The sequence below is a fragment of the Microchirus variegatus genome (genome assembly GCF_963457635.1).
Source record: "Microchirus variegatus genome assembly, chromosome: 3".
NCBI lineage: Eukaryota > Metazoa > Chordata > Actinopteri > Pleuronectiformes > Soleidae > Microchirus > Microchirus variegatus.
The window spans coordinates 30,626,594-30,646,968 of record NC_139804.1 but is presented as its reverse complement, the minus strand read 5'-3'; the positions used below and the strand labels follow the sequence as shown (position 1 = coordinate 30,646,968).

Genomic DNA, 20,375 nt, shown 5'->3' with positions numbered 1-20,375 from the left:
AACATACTGGCAGTGTTAGTGAGCTTTATATCAGTTTACACTTTATACAAAACAAACAGGTGATTATTAACAAGGAGCCACATTCTCCTCCCATGTCTTAAGACGTGTAGCAAAATAAATAAAAAATAAACATGCACACATCCTCTTTCACCTTTATGCATACATGCACTCACTCAGTCACACGGTCAGAAATGCTGTAAACTGCTAAAGGCAAGATGAAGTACAGTAACATGGATTGTGTGATTTTCAGGAGCGAACTTGTGTTGAAGAAGTTTCGCCTCATCTGAAGAGGCTTCTTCAGTTCTGACTAACTGGTGACAAGAAGAAGAGATCGGTCCGAAAGGGCCATTTACGTCAAACCCTGACCCAGTTTCAGGTTGTTAGTTTAACTGCATTACCTGCTTAAAAGGAGGATTTTCAACAAACACCTCTATCCCTGCAACACTTAGATAGGATAGGGATAAGATAGGATGAGAGCTCACAACCCCGATTGTAACCAATTCATTAATGCATTGTCACAAAAACGAGCTGTGGCACGGACAGGCCTGCAAAAACACCATCCAGTCATATTGAACGGCCCGAACAAATGAATTGGCTCGTGATGCATCATTCAAACTGCCATCTGACACCCCCTCCACCCATGCACGTACCCCTCTTCGTGCACACTCAGAAGACAATACCAGAGCTTATGCTAGCTTGCTAAATACGACGAGACTGTTGCAGCAAAGTTACGGCAGAAAAGTTGTCAACAAGACAGTTTTTGGGGAAAGCTACTGCCAAGAAAAAGGCTGAAAGGTCATTTAGCAGACACTTTTATCCAAAACTCGAGTACAACCAGCCGGGGGTGGAGTTGAACTTGATGACCATGATGTCTCTGCACATGGAAGTACTGGTGCTACTCCACCCATGATGCAGAGCTAGCTTACACAGAGAGGCTAACTTTATGTCTTTGGGAACTTTTTGGAGTATTTGTTGGTTTTCAACATCAAAACTTAGCCGTCACCGAAAAGTACCGAAAGTTACCGATTCTCAGCGCCGCGCTCGTGAATCTGTGTTCGACGTGCGTTCCTGTGCTCTGGAGGCGGAGCTTCGGAGGGAAGTCTGCAGAAAGGGGCTCGGACTTTTGAATATAAAATGTAGCCCTGCTCGAACCGTTTCTCCAGGACCTCCAACCCTACATTTAAAGACAGAAACAAGTTCACCAAAGGACAAAACTCAAAGACAGAGTCATGTGGTTGAAGTAGTGCAATGTAATGATATCTGATGTCATCTACATTAACCTGGAGAAACCCTCAGTCAACAGAGGAAGTGGCTTAAAGGCAGTGGTTCACACACACAGTTGCATGTTGTTGTTCCTATTCTCACAGTGTTAAATTAAAAACTGTCCTGTGCTTCCACAAAATCAGAACCTAAGTAACTTGAGATATCGCCTCATTTTCTTTTTTTTTTAATACCGGTGAGAGTTTGGCACGTTCAGGTCTCTCAGAAGTGATATGTTGTTGTACAGATGCTGACAACACGAACCAGGTATAGCTGCTTCAGAGGTCACAGAGGTGTTGGGAATAGATAAGTGAATAAATATAAAGGAGGGCCAAAAAAAAGGGTTTTAATTTGGGGGATATCGAGTTCTGATTATCCAGTTTTTCTAAATTGAATATACGCAAACATCATTTTAATAATCTCACAACCTCAGAGCAGATAACGGACAAGGGAACCATGGGCTTAAGGCACCGACGACCAGCCACCTGTCCCGAGTGCTCCTTCTACAACGATCGACAGTCGTACAATCATTTTAACAATATCTATTGAGCCTCTTTCATTGCTCGAAACCTTGAAACTAATAATCTGAACCTGGGTCAGGGAGTGTATGACGTGTGAAGAAGCCTTTTAGATGAAACGTCAAACTCCTGAAGAACCTAAGATCCTGTGAATGAGAGAAGTCATTAAAACCGTGATTCTACGAGCAAAGAAATCCCACAGCACAGTGAACTAAACCATGCAGGGCTTCGGAGGGGAGGCAGAAGACACAGGAAAAAAAAAAGAAAAAAAGTTGACTTTGAAAACACTGTGGATTAGTGGCCTGATACTTTGCCTGTACAACACAAAACAGACATTACAACTGCGATGTCCTGTTTGGAAGTTGGAATGTATTTAGTAATAGTTTTACATAGCATTTAGGTAACGTTATCATTCAAGAGTTCACTTTTTGGAAACATCACGTCTTTGACAACACTCAACACTCAGATGAACATTTTGCAGCACCACACGTTTACAAAATAGCAACTCATGCGGAAAAACACCTGCGGCCTCTGTACACTGGGTTTAAACTGTATCGTACAGAAGGTGCTGGACATGTCAGAGATTGCATTTGTGAAAACAGGAACCGTGTGTCTGCTCTGTTTTTGCTCATGTGTGTGCGAATATGTGAGAGTGTGTGTGTGTGTGCGAGTGTGTGTTTCAGCGCGACTGTGGCTGAGGTTCAGGCCAGCGTTCCCCAAACGATGGAAGCAACCACGATCCCCAGAACCACACAGCATATAAGAATCATAATTTTCTTCTGAATAACAAGAGAAACATCCACGGCAGCAGAGAGGAAGCAGATGAGGAAGTGTTAGAAAACAATGATTTCATACTTGCATAACATATTTGCACATAATTGCTGTGGTAATCACGTTCTGAATAAAACGCAGTTCAGGAAAGAGTCTGGATAAAGACGTCTGATTGAATGTGCTGATGATATTCTCGTATATAATGGAGTGTCGTTTCAGTCATCTGTGATTCCTGCATTTTGTTCAGAGAACACCACAAACACATACTTTTGAGACTTACATGCACACATATTTAAAGCCAATATGTGTAAAAGGATCACCAGTTTTGGTGACATCTGGTGGTGATATTTTTTCTAGCAATTAACTCAATAGAATAAGCAGCGTACTGTGCAAGCTGCACTGTTCAGTGTAGTGTACAACTTTATTGTACATTTATTTTGCAGTTAGCAGAACTGATTTAATGTATAAATCAACACAGTGGCTTTAAAAGCAAATCTAAACAAACATTTCTGTTTACAGTGTCGTCCACATGTTCATTAACAGCCAACAATGGAAATGAAAAGTTGTTGTAAATACTGTAATACATTACATCTGGTGTCTGTCTGTCCATATTAAATAAACACTAAATACTGTACAAATGGTTTTGACAAAAGTAGAATTTGACATTTTGAGGAATAATCAGTTGCTGCTGGCAGTTCATGAAAAGATCAATATATAACGTACAAGGCTTGAATTGTGATTTCCAGAAAACACATGATAGCAAAAAAATCCTACTCCTATTACATCCTGAGTTTTGATATATATATACATGCGACGCTTCAAAATAAAGCATATAAAATAGCAAACTGTATGATACTACACAAAATAACAAACATGGTCAAAAGAATTAAAGGTGCGTGAATCATGACATAAACCGTAAAAAAGTTTTTTGTTTTTTTTTAAAGGATATATATTTTTTATAATGGAAAACTCAGGTGTGCAGAGACGTACTGAACTTTCGTACCAGCAGAGGCCGCCATCGCAGCTGAACTGTGCATGACCTTAATGAGCGGCATCAGTCGTGCCCTTTTCTGCTCTGTGTGGATTAATTATGGCACTAACTGAATGCAATTGTGAGGGAAATAATGAGGACGGTCACACACACTGCAATACAACCTCCTATCAGCATCACCTTCTGGATGGGGGGAAACGAGAGAGAGAGAGAGAGAGAGAGAGAGAGAGAGAGAGAGAGAGAGAGAGAGAGAGAGAGAGAGAGAGATCAGGATTCAGTTGATTTAGGGGAGAGAGAGAGAGAGAGAGAGAGAGAGAGAGAGAGAGAGAGAGAGAGAGGAAGTGGGAGAAACAAACTGCTGTCAGCTTTGAATACAAGAAGGGGAGCTGGGGTTGTGTTGTATTTAGTGTTGTTCCACGTATTGACCAAGAGGTGGCAGATTTGCTCCACTTTAGTGCAGGTAGTTAAATGAAGGAAAGTTATACCAACATAATCCACACCGAGCTTCAACTAACAATTATTTTCACCCGATTAATTGCTTGGTCCATCCACCAAACTAAAATTATTCAGCTTTAATGATTTCTAAGACTTATGGAGCAAAAAAAACAATAAAAAACACATAATATATCCTCATTTAAGAAGCTACAATCAGTAAACGGTTAACGATTCATTTAGTAATCAATTAATACTAGATTAAAGGAGTAATTGTTTCTGCCAAATCCATGCCACTCTCATAGAAGAAGCAAGCAGCTGGTTAGCTTAGTATAAAGAAAAAACCCTGGGGGAAACAACCTGACGCTCACCTGACCGACCTGCACCGCGTACAGCTCCACTCACTCACTCACTATCTATCTATCTATCTATCTATCTATCTATCTATCTATCTATCTATCTATCTATCTATCTATCTATCTATCTATCTATCTACAATATACCACCTATCTATCTATCTATCTATCTATCTATCTATCTATCTATCTATCTATCTATCTATCTATCTATCTATCTATCTATCTATCTATCTATCTATCTATCTATCTATCTATCAGCTTAAAGTTAGCTAAAAGAAGACCTTGCTATCCATCTATTTATTGGTTTAAAGTTAGCTAAAGGAATACATTTCTAGCTACGAGAAGACATTGCTATCTATTTATTGGTTTAAAGGGGGTCGTACCTATGTTCCCCGGGTCCTATGTTCCCCGTTATTCCAAAAAAGGTCCTATGTTCCCCACTTTGTATGTGACAGGGGAACATAGGACCCTTTTTTGAAAATGGGTAGGGTTAGGGTTAGGTTTAGAGAAAGGGTCCTATGTTCCCCGGTCACATACAAATCGGGGAACATAGGACCCGGGGAACATAGGTACGGTCCCGTTTAAAGTTAGCTAAAAGAAGAAATTGCTAGCTAGGAGAAGACATTGCTATCTATTTATTGGTTTAAAGTTAGCTAAAAGAAGAAATTGCTAGCTACGAGAAGACATTGCTATCTATTTATTGGTTTAAAGTTAGCTAAAAGAAGACATTTCTAGCTACGAGAAGACATTGCTATCTATTTATTGGTTTAAAGTTAGCTAAAAGAAGACATTTCTAGCTATGAGAAGACATTGCTATCTATTTATTGGTTTAAAGTTAGCTAAAAGAAGAAATTGCTAGCTACGAGAAGACATTGCTATCTATTTATTGGTTTAAAGTTAGCTAAAAGAAGACATTTCTAGCTACGAGAAGACATTGCTATCTATCCATCTATCTGTCTGTCTGTCTATCTATCTATCCATCTATCAATCATACCCTTTCATAAGCCACCAGGAGCATTGGAGGGGGGTCGTACCTATGTTCCCCGGGTCCTATGTTCCCCGTTTTTCCCAAAAAAGGTCCACTTTGTATGTGACAGGGGAACATGGGACCCTTTTTTTGAAAAAGGGTAGGGTTAGGGTTAGGGTTAGAGAAAGGGTCCTATGTTCCCCGGTCACATACAAAGCGGGGAACATAGGACCCGGGGAACATAGATACGGTTCCATTGGAGGTCTAATCAGGAATCTAACACCTGACCCTCTGGTAGAAAGATGACTCACTCAACCACCCTGAACCACAGCCGTCGTTAAATGACTTATTTCACAAACTCTCAGCAGCACACTCCAGATGAACGTCACACACATTTTTATTTTATATCGAGTTCATTTTTGGCCCACTCCGGTTCCATTTGCTCGTTCTGGTGAATGCAGATGTGTGTGTGTGTATGAATGTAAAGATTCACTTATGAAATACATCCACACATGCAGAACACACGTTACGTGAGCACACGCATGCACACACACACACACACACAATGACTACACACCAATGCAAACGGCACATACAAAGTCATCCAGCAGTGTTTTTTTTTCTTTCCTGCACATGCACCGTTTTGTCGAATATGCGACTCACCCTCCGAGCTTTACTCTGGTATTTTACTGCCTTCTTAGTGTCTGATACCGCCCTCTCCACATAGTCTACCGAGTGCTCCACATTGTACTCTATGCGGTCTATCATTTCCCCCTAAGAGTGGTTAGTGAAAGAGGAGGTGTGGAAGACATGCAGGCAGGAAGAGTGGGCCAGATGTGGAGGCAGAAGAGAAAAGAAAAGAGAGAAGGGGGGAGAGAAACAATGACATTAGAGTGCGTTTGTCGACTGCATGCGTTTAGAATCTCACCCGTCTGCTGGTCTTTTTGAACTTTTTGCATTTTGGGATGCTCTCCTTTGCCTGCTCCACATACTCCTGAGCGTCTAGCACGCTCCGCTCTACGTTGTTAACCAAGTCGCCCTGCACACAAATAAGAGAAGTCATTTAAAGTGATGGCGAGAACATTTTTTTTCTTGTTTATTACAATGAGCAATTTCACAGGGGTGTAACTGTGTAAGATGAAAATACACCCATTGATTTTCTTTTCATAATCAGCCATAATTGTGTTCTTATTGACTCGTTCATTAACGAAAGTAGCAGTGAGTGAGATTTCCATCGACAATCATCAACAGAGAACACACACAGTAAGTAATTTTTCATTCAAACAGCCGTCCATTGATTCCCCTCTCCACGTGCGCGTTGCAGCAATGATTTGTCAGTATAAACACAAATGTCCGAGCAAGTATGAAAAAGTAGAATCACAGGAGAAAAAAAAAATTACCTTGGTTTATTAGAAGAGCAGTGCTGTTGTCTGTTCTCCAGAGCTTAGCGTTTTTGTTGTGGTGACAGCAGAGAAGAAAGACAGACAGACAGTGGAGAGTGTGTTGGGGACAGAGAAAGCAAAGCTGAGAAAGGCAAAATTAACAAGCAGGCCAGACTCAAGGGTCATTTTAAATGAATTGAATTGAATTATTTACTGTATATAAAAAGTGACAGGAGAATAAAATTGTGTACGCACAGAAACACACGCTGTATTACTGAAATATAACCCATTTAAAACAATCACACCACCACACAAGGACATATCACGACAAGTCAATTATAGTCGTTGTTCAACATATTCCGTCATCATCGGACATTTACACGAAGCTCTGCTGAACTAACACTCAAATTTTCACGTGACAATAATCTACATAGGTGGATTTTACACAACATATTAGTACAACTATGTGACGGTTGCTGCTCACGGGATGATGAAAACACATCAACTTCAGTACAGTCCTGTGCAAAAGTCTTAGATTTGTTGTTTTACCAATAACAGTATGACAGATTAATATAATCGTAACATGTATGCAGTTTTAAAATAACATTTTGTCAAAAAGTGAAACCCTGGACCCAGCGGCGCGATCGCCATTGCAAATCGCTTCCATTCTAATCAATGAGAGCATTTCCACCAGACGCGCTGCGGCACGTCTCAGCAGAGTCTCGCCGCGCTGCATCGATATCGATAGGTAGCAGTTCTATTTTTGCCGTTGCCGCCGTTGAACCCTTTCGAAATAAAACACAATACGCAGGTCATACAGCCTATCACAACTTCACGTACGACGAGAGACTGATTGTTGAAGCGGAGAAACACAAAATCATTTATGACACCAGATCAACAGTTCTTCCAATTTGGAGAATGAAAAGAAGCTGTGTTGTTGTTGTTTCCTTTATACACACAGTCGCGTCCGTTCGAGATTATCGCGAGATCTTCCGTGAATACCGCTGGCTCCCAAGGCACCGCTGCACTGCCGTAACGCGCCCGGTGGGGATTGGCGCCGGGCAGAGGACGGTGCAAAACCGCGTGGCTGACGTTCCCGCTGCTGTAACGCGCCTTTACACTCGACTCTGTGGCTCTCTTACAAGTGGAGTGCATTAGCCCAGGCTTACTGGAGTCATGCTTAAGCATCACATTAAGCTAATTGACAGCTTTGCTAATATGTAAAACAAACTTTTCCAATCCTAGGGTTAGGGTGAGGGTTTGATTCCAATGATCACAGAATCTGACTGACACCAAAACAGCTGGTGGAGACTTTTGCACAGTATTGCACACCAGTGTTGGTGCACTTGTATATTTAAGAGGTTTACTCTTTCTTTGCAGTCCTTGCATGAACGTCGCGTCTGATAAAAATGATCTAATGGCAAACCCCGCCCCAAAAAGGTTGTGTCCCTGAAATCCAAATCGCTAAATTTACTGAGATATTTTGCAAACACAAACAGATGGAGCTAAAATGATGATCTCCATCCAAGCCCCGTTGGCACAGATAGGTCTATATTTACACTAATACACTCTGCAACTTGTATGCAAATTAAAAGATTGCCAGTGCCTGTCCGTCTGAAGTGGAATTATTTTCCCTTATAGGGAGCAGAAGCAGGTCAGCACACTTAGCTGGTGCATGATTCCACTTTGAACCCTTGTATTAACCACAACTCGACATCTGAAAATAGACATTCAAAGTGTTTATATTTATTTGTATAGATATTTGACTCTAAACCCTCTTTGGTTCCATGTGCACAAACCCCACAGCAGCAGAAGGAACTGACAGCAAGAGGAGCGAGTGTTTTTTTTTTTTTTTACCTGGCTCTCCACCAACATGGCCATGTCCATGAACATGTCGTGAAGCTCTCTAATACTGTTCTCCAGCTTGATAATCTCAGTGTGCCGCGTCTCAATCTCGTTCATCGCTTGCTCGGTGATATTATCCATGATGATCTAAGATGGAATAACAGAGGAGATTCAAAAAAAACGTGCTTTTTGTGCATCCATCTTTGCATTTGTCACGTCACTCACCCCTGAAGTAAAGATAGCTGGGTTGTCACTCTCTAACATGCTCTCCAGCTCCTCATTTGTTGTATTTCTTCCAGCTGAAAGTACACACACACACACACATAACAGACAAATGTGTTTCAGGGTCTCTGCAGGTTTCAACAAGTCAAATTTAAGACTTTTTAAAGATCATAATAAATACAATTTAAGACCCATTTCAAATTGTTGAACTTGCAATTCAGCTTAGCTGTGGGCTTTCATTAAGTTTTAGCCGCTGCTATGCTAAGCTGTAACACACCGCGGCGCGCGCACAGCACACTAGCTAGTGGTGCTCGATAAATTCTCACCGGGCAGCACAGGTGACCTACTTTAGTTCCGTGTCGTAGTTATGTTATCGCATCATCAAAAACAGAAACATTTCAAAGCGAGACTGAAGTTTATGCATGTTTTAAATAAACAATAAAGATTTTTAAGACCTTTCAAATTGTATTTAAGACCTTTTATGAGATTTTAGGAGAATTTAAGACATTTTAAGGCCTTAAATTCAAATTATAGGATTGAAGACTTTTTAAGACCCCGTGGATACCCTGTGTTCGTGGAAGTTGTTCAGAGAGATGCAAACTGTGACAGTCTGGAATTAGACAACGCGGTGCAATGCGAGCGGATTTAAAATGTTCTCCAAAGAACTGTGAAAGTGTGACGATGGCGATTAGGCGACACAAAGAACTCCCTTGTGCGCGTCTGAGGATTCAATAAAGAGCCGTCTGCCTCTCTTCCATCATCGTCTACTGTCCATGCTGCATTTTCAACTCGGCAGTGCACGGTGCCGTAATAATAAGGCTGATCATCGATTTACCGCACAAGTGATTATAGAGTAATGGACAAGCAGCCGCTTTCACTCCCTCCAGTTTCAATCAGGCATCAGAAAATGAACACACAACGCTCCGTTAGACAGTCAGACACAGTGTTTGTGTCACAGAGACAGTGAACTCTACCACTATGCCTCGTTATGCCATGTTTGCGAAGCGACGACAAAAGAACGTTGGGATACTTATTTCCCCACACAATCTCCAATGAGCAAGTGTTCCTGCTTCTTCCTGCTGATGTGTTCACTCCGCGTCCATCTTTATTTTGCCCGGCAGAGTTGTCCTACTTCTTAAAAGTTCCCCCTGCATCCACATTAATATCCTCCGTGTCTGAATCGCTGAGCTGCTTCTCCAGGGCCCCATTTCTGCTCCACTGACACTGCAAGTCACAGTCGAGGCTCGGTCAGCATCGTCTTGACCCTTCGCTCGCACCTTTCAAATCCTCTGCAGGGTTTCATACGGTATATTTCCCTATTACTCACGACCACATCTTGTATTGTACGTTGCAAACGAGGACAAAAAAAAAAGGACTTAAAGACGACGTTCTTGTCGACAGCACTTCGAGGCCTGAAGCCAAGCTTCACTCTCCAACTCAAAAGAAACTGGTGATAGCTGCATTACTCTATTATGTAACTCCATTAATGTCTGCAATCAAACTTATTGCATTATCAGATAAAAAAAAAAGTACTTGATGGCCAAGTGTGTAGGATTTAGTTGGAATGTAGAAACCAGTCTGTAGGTTTGCAGCCAGTTAAATATCCCTCATTCTTTTATTTCCATGAATGATGACAGTTTTAACCTGTTCTATTTGGGGCTACTGTAGAAATAAGACAACCCGCAACACATGTTTACATTAAAACTAGCTGCAGTGTGTACGATTTGATTATTCTGCTATTGTTGCTGTTGCTATTCTGCCTCTGATTGGTCGTAGTGAACAGTGTTTGCTGGGTTGATGGTCTTTAAATCAGACTCCACATGAACCCCAAAATGTCGCTTCATCACCATTCAATTGGCAGCACATACATGAATGTTACAGGTTACATTTATAGCCACGTGCAAGAGAGCGTTTGCTCTTCTGCATCCTCCAAGAACGGCATGTAACAAGCACCCGTTGGGCTCACGTGCGCCCCCTTTCAGTGCGGCAAAGGTATCGTTTGCCTTTTCACTGTGGTTTTATGTCTGATCAGCAAGACTAAATATGTCTCACACATTCATTTGTCCGGGTGTATAATAAACCTGTCTGCAAACATTACATTGGCAAGAGACGCTCCTTCTTTGAACAGGAAATGCGCAAATTCATGAATTTTGACAATTTTTGACAAAAAAAATCATGAAAATGATTGGAATAGTACAGAAAATTTATTGAACAGACAAGTGGACTCATTTATTTCAGGTTATTATTATTAGTTCTTTGTCCCTGGTGTAAACAGCGGAGGAGCAGGCTGGGATAAGAAGCCCTTATCCCATCAAACTGAACTAAAATGGTTAGCAGCCGCCTCGCTTTACTCCCGCAACGGCGCTGTTGCCTCCGTCTGTGTTGACATGAAACAAATCAAATGGGAACATAGAAACTCATTTGAGAGTGGTATGAATGTAGAGGATATTGATTTATATTAAAAAGCTATGCAATAAAGTTTTAATTTGGCGATAATACACTAATGAAAGACAGGACTGTGAATATTATAATCAGTCCATCAAATAGCCGACTTCTACACACTGGTCCTTTAAAGTGATCAACTTTAAAAGCACTCATTATGCAAAATGTCCCATTTAAAGTGTTCCAAGAGCACATCTTTTCTGAAGAGCAGACAGTAATTATAGCTTTTAAGTGAATATAGTGCAACAATACAATATTCCCCACTGAAATTGAGTCGTAAAAATAGTTGAGAGTAAAACACAATGTAATTTAATATGACACTCACTTTTACTTGAGCTGAAAGGGTAACATGTCCATATTTAAAGAACAAAAGTTGGGGGAAAGTTTTTTTTTTTTTTTGTTAAATCAGACTCGACTGATGATACACAGATAATGTGCATATTAAAGCTGAAGTTGTGACTCTCTCTCCTGGTCGGGCTGATCTTGTTATTCTGAAACAATTATTCCAAGATGGCTGCAGACAGAGTGATGAGACTTCCATACAACCCCCCCCCCCTCCCCCCTCCCCCTCCCTCCCAGTGACAGGCGCCATGGACCATTGTTGTCATGGTAACAGTAGTACGAGTTGTCAACAAAGTAGAATGAATGAGTTTTTCCAAAAATGTCAAACCACTCCTTTAAACCATACACATCTCTCTACTACTTCTTTTCACGAGGAGAGCGACAACACGGCTACAGCTTTGACACATATCACTGTTTCTCTGTGCTATTGCTGAAGGTTACAACACCTACTACAGCAGGTGTTTATTTCTGAGCTGGTGTGTGTGTGTGCGTGTGTGCGTGTGTGTGTGTGTGTGTGTGACAGAGAGAGAGAGAGAGAGGGAGGCTCAGTGGCAGAGCAGGTAGTCTGATGGTGAGAGATGATCTAGTCTGGAGTCACAGCCAATGATTGGCTTCAGGAGCAGAATACTGATGAAGCTGCTCTCTAACATTTATCTGTGCATTTGTGTGAATCCATTTGACATTTTGGTGAATTTCTCTGTACGTGTGGTTGCCACATTTGAATCTAATCGCAACTTATTTAGTTGCCTTTGGGTGTTTTTTTTTTTTCTTTCCGCCCCTGTGCCATCACTAAGCTTAGGAATCTACTCATGTTCAGCAATGACATTTTGCAGTTTGACAAATGAGAGGGGATGAGGACGACACAAAGAAGAGGGAGAGACCACATCCACCTCGTTACTGTGATCGATTCCCTATGGCCTCAGCCCCTTTGTTCATAAATAATCTATATAATAATCTATATATAAATAATCCCTGAAGATGAAACATTAAAGAGGGTTAGGGTTGCAGTTGAAGGACAAAGAGGAGCGACAATGAGACAATGAGGATAATTGTGTCAAGGGAAAAAAAATGGCCTTAACCATTTCCTGGGGAATGAGGTTCTGCCTCATTCGGACCAGGTTCTAGTCTCCATGAGGACTACTAGGTCAGTGTTTATGCCAGAAAAAGGTCCTAAAGATGTAACAAATACAAGCGCACACACACATTGGCTTTTTTTTTTAAGCCCTGGCAGGCTCAGAGGGAGGCTCTTATTTGTTACCATGGAGACCCAAACCCTGAGAAGCCTAATATGGAGCAAAGAAGTCTCACTTCACCCATAGTGTTTATGGGCTATTAAATCATTCATACCATGTTGCTAACAGTAACAGCATTATTTCATTCCCATTGTTATGTAACACAAATGAAGTGAGACCCCCAAGGAACAGGGAGAAAAAGAAAAAAAGGCACACAAACATTAATGTGTGCACAGTGAAAGGAGCAAGTGGTTGTCATGCTTCTGTTTCAGTTGCAATGGAATGAGAACAGCTTATATCTGCACGTGTGTGGATTTACAAATGCACATGAATGTCCAGTGTGTCAAACATTAAAGCTCGAGTGCATAATTTGTTTCAGTAACACTTAAATATAGTATAGGCTGTCAATAGATTACATATTTTACTAATTAATTGCACATTTTGAAATTCTTTAATCTAGATTAACCACAATTAAAAGTTTTCTTTTCTTATAATGACTAAATTACTGAGTAATCAGACTGTGTGTATTTCAGACACCATTGTTTAATTGCATGTTTCTTTTTAAACACAGAACTAAACACATGTGGTTTCAAAGAGACTCCGGTCTATCAATTGACAACCAGGTCATCTTAAAATAAAGGCTCAACATGGATGACTAGCATCCTGTATGCAACAAGAACATGAGTTAACATCACATCAAAAAATAAATCCACCCAAGAGTCAGTCACGCAGGGTAGGTGACCAAACGGAAGTCACCGGGCAGCAGCCAGTATATTACGGACACTATCAGTGCCTTGAGTGGTTAGTTAGCCAAGCGATGATTCATACACATGTATGCAGAGACAAACCTCCAACCTCCTCCTGTCAGCTCATTAAAAATCTGCCCTCAAAAAAATAATCTACCTGACAATTTCTACAGGCTGAGTGGTCGAGATCGAACACTTTTGAGCTTTGTTGATGGTGACTAAATCATGTGTGACTCACTAAAAATTAGGCCTGGGATGATAACTGGTTTACAACATATTGCTATATCCAAATGTCACAAAATCAAAACCACTTACATTTTCTTTCATACTGTGGTGCCAAAGGTATAAAATAAGATTTTAGAGCTATAATTGCAATGTTTTTAATGTACGCTGTCGATATTTTTTGTATTTTACTTGTATTGCCCAACTACCTACCTAGCTAGCTGACAGTGATGTGTTTACAGTATGTGGTGCCAAAGGTATAAAATGAGATTTTAGGGCTATAATTGCAATGTTTTTGATGTACGATGTCGATATTTTTTGTATTTTACTTGTATTGCCTAACTACCTACCTAGCTAGCTACCGAGCTACCTAGCTAGCATGCTAGCTGACAGTGATGTGTTTACAGTCTGTGGTGCCAAAGGTATAAAATTAGATTTTAGGGCTATAATTGCAATGTTTTTGATGTATGCTATCGATATTTTTTTGTATTTTACTTGTATTGCCTAACTACCTACCCAGCTAGCTACTGAGCTACCTAGCTAGCATGCTAGCTGACAGTGATGTGTTTACAGTCTGTGGTGCCAAAGCTATAAAATGAGATTTTAGGGCTATAATTGCAATGTTTTTAATGTACGCTATCGATATTTTATTGTATTTTACTTGTATTGCCTAACTAACTACCTAGCTAGCTTGCTAGCTGACAGTGATGTGTTTACAGTCTGTCACAGTATTGGTTTCCTGTCCCCTTTAATCTTTGCATTTCGCAGGTTTGAGTGGGTGCAAGGGAAAAAAAGCATTGGAGGAAACATTGATACTCAGACTAGATTTACCGGTGTGTGTGTGTGTGTGTGACATACTAATGGACAACTTGACACAGCAGAAGCACCACCGCTCCACTGCTCCTGAACTGAACAATGAAACAGAGTTGTATTATTTTAAATAGATCAAAAAATGTGGGCCGTATGTAGTCTGAAGGTTAAAGGTTTTCATTTCTCCATTCCCTCACTCCATTTCCCAACTCTCCCCGTGTATCTAATCCCTTCCTTGACGACAGGTGATATTGGCTAAGGCCTCCTGTGACTCCACCAGCTGACAGAATAAAATCTAAATGGATCTAGATGAGCTCAAGGAAAAAGTGAGTCAGGCTTGCGTGTGTTTTTAACCTCATGAGGATGGGTTGTGTTCGTCTTCTCGTGATTGGACTGCATTTATTGTTCAATATATACGGTGGGTGGAGCCTGGCTGTTACGCGCCCACGTTAACTGACACATGGGCAGAGGAAATTGCATCTATGCCCTGCAACAAAACTGCCCCTGCTCTCCTCTGTTATTACCACTAAATGAGTCATAGTATTATGTATGTGTGCGTGAGCACGTGGCTTTGTTTTTTAAGGTGACTTTAGCACAATGACTGTTGGGGGCAGCTGGCCTGGTACACAGCCTGCCAGGATGCCGTGGCAGCAGCCGTGGTCCAGGAGCCAGGAGCCTGCAGCTCATACCTGTCGAATCATATTTACACATTCAGCGTGACACGAGTGAGAGCAGCTCAAATGTGAGCTGCAGCAAACCCGGCATGTGCACGCATATGGGTGTGGGTGTGGGTGTGGGTGATTTATGTGTTTTGGAAAGTGGTTTCAGTGTGAATGGGGTTGTTTTGGTACACAACACCAGGCAAATGCAAAGTAAAATATGGATGAGATGAACTGACATTTCTGTCCAAACAAAACAAATAAAAGGCAAAATTATAGTTTTTTTAAATATATATTTGGGTTAATTGATCATGTAATATACTTTGGTATGGTAGTTTATGCTGTAAACTGCTTACTTTTTTGTTTTACACCTCCAAAAAGAGGTTTTGTTGACGTCTGGAGGTTACGGTTAACCCTAACCGTAGTCCAGAAACATGTAGATTTGGGGATTAGGCAACGTGGACATGCTAAATTGAGGTGTGAATGTGAGAATGGATGGTTGTTTGTCTCCATGTGCGATGTATTGGCAACTCCATTTCTGCTGGGATTGGCACCAGTCACCCTCATATACAGGGTAAAGTGGCAAAAGATGAGTGAGATGATTGAGATTTTTTACATTTTCATCAATTTTCACATCAAAATGTCAGTACGGACTAAATCTGGATCCGAATCATAAAAACCACAATGATACATGACAGAGGCTTTGTCCGAGGTCATCGAGTGCTTTAAGTCTGTGCTCTGGGTAATAACGCTTGGGAACGATGAAGTTGACAAATTGAAGGATATAAACGGCCAACAGTTTGGGGTTAAGGTAATTTATTTTTACCAGCCAAGTAAAAGCATCCTTTTCATTAATAATAATAATAATAAATGTGACAGTGAGTAAGTGGTCTTATAAATCAAACTGCATGTCAGTGCTGGAGAGAGAATGAGTGGGTGTTCATTTTGATTTCTTACCAAAAGTTTACCAAACAGACAGAAGCAGAGGTGGCTGCAGTAAGGACGTTTTTCCAGCCAGAATCCAGCATGCACAAGTGCACAATGTGGAGATAAAACATGACAGACTAACTTCTTACTAATAAAAGGAGAAGGATAATGATGAAGAGGATGCTGGTGCATGGGATTATATGGCAGTTCCAATCCATAAAAGGTGAGATTATCAGACTGCGTCATACCATGACCAGAATCTGAATCGTGTCTGATAAACCTAGGGGATCAAACATTTAAATGATGATGACACCCTCTGTGGTATGAAGCAATTGTGGAAAATGGGGCACTAAACAACACAACAGCACAAACATTACCAAGTCATTATTTTCCACTATTACTCTCTAAATTTGACAATGTTCCTCCTCTACCAAGAGTGTAAATGTTTCTCAGTGCCTTCCTCTCGCTGCAAAGAACAACAGAAATGCGTGTCGTCTCCTGTCGATTAGTCAGAGCATCTTAAGAGCTTTCTGTCTAATCTGACTCATGACAAGTGCAAATTAGAAGAACAAGAAAGAGAAAGAACAAAAACAAAAAAAAAAACCCTTTGTGACTGGAAAGTTGAGCAGGTGTTTTAGATGCATGCAGTGATGTTCACCTGTCACAGTGTTTCCCAGTGACGGCTGTAGCCTGAACACGCCATTTTATTGGTCTGTCGTCCTTGTCCCAGTACACAAACACTAGCAAGGAATCGATTTATTGAATGAAGTGGGCCAGGTAGAGACATGCCCCGCTTACATGTTGTCAACTAGTCATCAGAGACTTTCTACTCCAAGTCTTTCAGCTGACAGAGCATGAACTCAGTCTCATCATCAGTCCAGATTTCATGTTTCTCGCTGTCTTCTTTGTCTTCCTGGAACTATGGAACACGTGCAAAGTTCTAGTCTGAGTCCAGTCAAACATATACATGTCACAGATTGTACATAAAAAAGAATGTTTGCTAGGTGAATCCAATCTGGAAGTAAGAATGTACTTAAAGGACTCATATTATACCCTATTTCTCCAAGTTCCCTGGTGTCCTAATGAACATGTCTGTGACATGCTTTGGTTGAAATACCAGAACGTTTTGAGTGCCTGTCTCTTTAAATGCAAATGAAACACAGGAAACTATGTCAGCGTCACTGAGGCTCTGGCAGCTAACGGCAGTTAGCATTTGGAAAAGGCATCATTTACTGACTCTAGCCGACACATTGCCGTCATATATATAAAATGTATCCACTGGACACGTAAATCCTCTGAGGCTGGAAGTTTGTGTAGAACTCTGTGCTGCACTGTGCAGCCAAGAATAGAACAATTTGCGGAATTCTGCTCTTCTGGATACTATTGCCCTCGCCTGCACTCTCGCAGTTTTAAGGGACAAAGCGGTATGTAAACATTCTCAGTGTGAGAGCTGTTGTTGCAGGGGTTTCTACTCACTGATCTCCAGCTGTCTCTGAATGCGTCCCTTGCAGCGCTCCCTGTAGTCCGACTGCGTGGTGTTGTACTCTGACATCACCTCGACAAACTTGCGGGACAGCGTGGAGTGCTGAAGACACAGTGAGAGGTCAACATTGATCGCTTTCACATTAACCTGCCTGATCCCAGCAGTAACTTAATAATACTTTCGATGCCAATAATACTTTTAATGCCAGGAAGTGAGTAGGTAGAGCAGCTGGATCAAATGACAAAACTCCAGACTAAGTGCAAACGGCGTTCTCCTGTATGTAGCGTGCACAAAGGGAAACCGTGGCAAACGCAGTCAGTGCTGTGCTGTAAATAGGGAAAATGCTATTTCTTGGGGAATTTAAATTGCCATATTCTGATGAATTGCAAAAACAGTGCTTTCAACAATTAGTCGGGCGGGGCAATAATTCAATAACAATATAAATCAGTATATAATTGTCTTCAGGATATATCGCTGTGTAAACACACATAATAGCTATGTTTTGAGTGTTTAATATGGAGGACTGAAAGTGCCAACATTAAATAAATAAATACACCATTAAATAATTTCTAAAACGTGTCATTGATTCATTAAAAATGGAATTAAATACATAAATGTGTTACTTAATGTGGCATTAATTAAATAAAAATACCAATTCATTTTATGTAAAAAAACATAATTATTGCACTATTTAATTCATTATTTCCAGTGCATTATGAATTCATTTAATCAGTCAAACTAATTCATTAATGACACATTTAAGTAATTATTTAATGGTGTATTCTTTTCTTTATTTAATTTTGTCAATTTCAGTCCAACGTAGTTTAAGCTCAGAATTGCGAACTGTTCCCGTGTTTAGCAGGTAATCTTTTTTCTTCAAACAATAATTAACTTTCATTCAGGAGTCATAATCAACCTTTAACTATAACATTTTAATCAGAATGATTATGAATATCGACTGATTGGAAATATTTTCTTCATGATTAAATATATAATTGGCCACGTCACTTAATCCCTTACAGTTAGCAAAATAAACGCTCTGAAATGGACTATACCTGTGTTTTGCGTATCCTCAGGTCAGCCGATGAACGATTCTGCCCTTCCTCTTGCTCGATGGATTGCTGGATACCTGGAGGGACAATCAGTCACCTGGTTAGTGCTGGTATTAAACACACAAACTAAAGCCCATGAACATCCTTGGCTGCCTCCAGAGGTTATATGTCACTCCACAAAGTCTTTATCCTCTAAATCACAGCACAATCACTATTGGGATAAGCAATTAAAGGTCACATAGAGTGGTCCTGTTGCACATAAATGTTAGTTATGGAGGTCTACTTACATATATTAACTTGTTTTTATGGTCAAAAACCTCCTAGTTGCTGTAAACTAGCTGATAGAAATCCTCTTTTCTGACAGTGTTTTTCTGCTGCGAGATTTCAGAGTGAACTTTCACCCCCAGAAGACAGAGTCTTGTGATTGGCCAATACTATCCAGCACATCCGTTCTCAGAAGCGCAGCGCCCCCCTCTGGAACGGCGGCTGCACTGCTCCTCATTATCAAAACATTGTTTTAACAGTGTTTAAAAATAGCTTCTCGCCGCCACAGTCCCATTTATGACTTTAAACCGGAGTCAGACCCAGAGTCAGAAGACACTGTTGCTCGTGAAACACCTCCACAACGGACGTTATTCTTCTTCTGCGGTTCAATGTACGTAACCGGATGTGCCCGGACTACCGCCCAGAGCAGGACGATCGGTTGTTCAGGAGAACCGCTGCTTACGTAACTAGTACGGGATTTTCAGTGATCTCGTTGAGCCCCGAGATTACAATAAAACACAACGTTCTCAGCAGTGGCTGAACTGTTTGTTTCGAACCGTCAGGCTTCATAAACAAGGTAATGACGCAGATACACACCAAAAAAAACAGCGATAATATACTTCCGGTCTAGTTCCGCTTTAACACACGGCCAGGTGACATTCATCACATTCAAATCAGAAATTGCAAATGTACAATTAAACCCGAATATAATAATTATAATAATAATAATATGTATGAGAACCACAGAAAAGGGTGAATGTTTCTCTCAACAGTAATGACACATCATAGCCCTGGGTGCAGTTTGACCAAGATGAGGTCACTTACACACAAACGCATGTCAAGTGATTATGCAAAGGTATCCTGTGGCAACAACAACTGATGTGAACTGGAGCGGCACCAGTGAGAGAGGCTTGTGATGCAGAGCCGGTTAGCCTGCCTCATAGCACTTATGTCATGTGTGTATCACATCATATGCAGCGTAAAAGCACACAGTGTGCGCAGTGTGAGTATACAGCACATGTATATGTCTGTGTGTGTGTGTGTGTGTGTGTGTGTGTTGGGAGGCTATAATCTCCGACCTTCTTTGCTCTGCTGTTATCTTTTACCTTCCAGGAAAAGAGGATTTTTATTCCTGACCTCTATTCTTTCACACCTGAGCTCTGCGGGGAGGCACAGCACAACGTTATAGCACAGAATTAATTATGTGATGAACACAGAGGAATTGGAAGATGACAAGAAAAAGGTTCACATTCCTTATTATTTATGCACACAGTGTTTTACAGTAACATTAGTCAGTTCGTGTGCACAAGTGTGAATAAAACTCGACGTGCGCTCGTGCAGATTCGTCACAGCCACCGCCGTCGTGGCAAGTGACACCAGTCACTCTTTCCTACTGTCGTGTAAAAACTGAGCTGTTAACTGCTTTTACGCTTCACTGTCTCTTTTAAA

General features: G+C 40.9%; 1 protein-coding gene across 1 annotated transcript in view; it reads right to left on the bottom strand.

Moving 5' to 3' along the window:
• Positions 1-2,479: 2,479 nt before the first annotated feature.
• Positions 2,480-20,375, bottom strand: part of LOC310924720 (syntaxin-1A-like) — a gene marked incomplete at both ends in the record, with an annotated part of 58,684 nt that continues 40,788 nt past the window's right edge. The window contains 6 exons of the mRNA XM_083886533.1: positions 2,480-2,557; positions 5,962-6,072; positions 8,538-8,672; positions 8,751-8,824; positions 17,604-17,712; positions 18,666-18,739. Coding sequence (XP_083742659.1) covers positions 2,480-2,557; positions 5,962-6,072; positions 8,538-8,672; positions 8,751-8,824; positions 17,604-17,712; positions 18,666-18,739 — 581 coding nt within the window. The remainder of the gene's footprint in view (positions 2,558-5,961; positions 6,073-8,537; positions 8,673-8,750; positions 8,825-17,603; positions 17,713-18,665; positions 18,740-20,375) is intronic.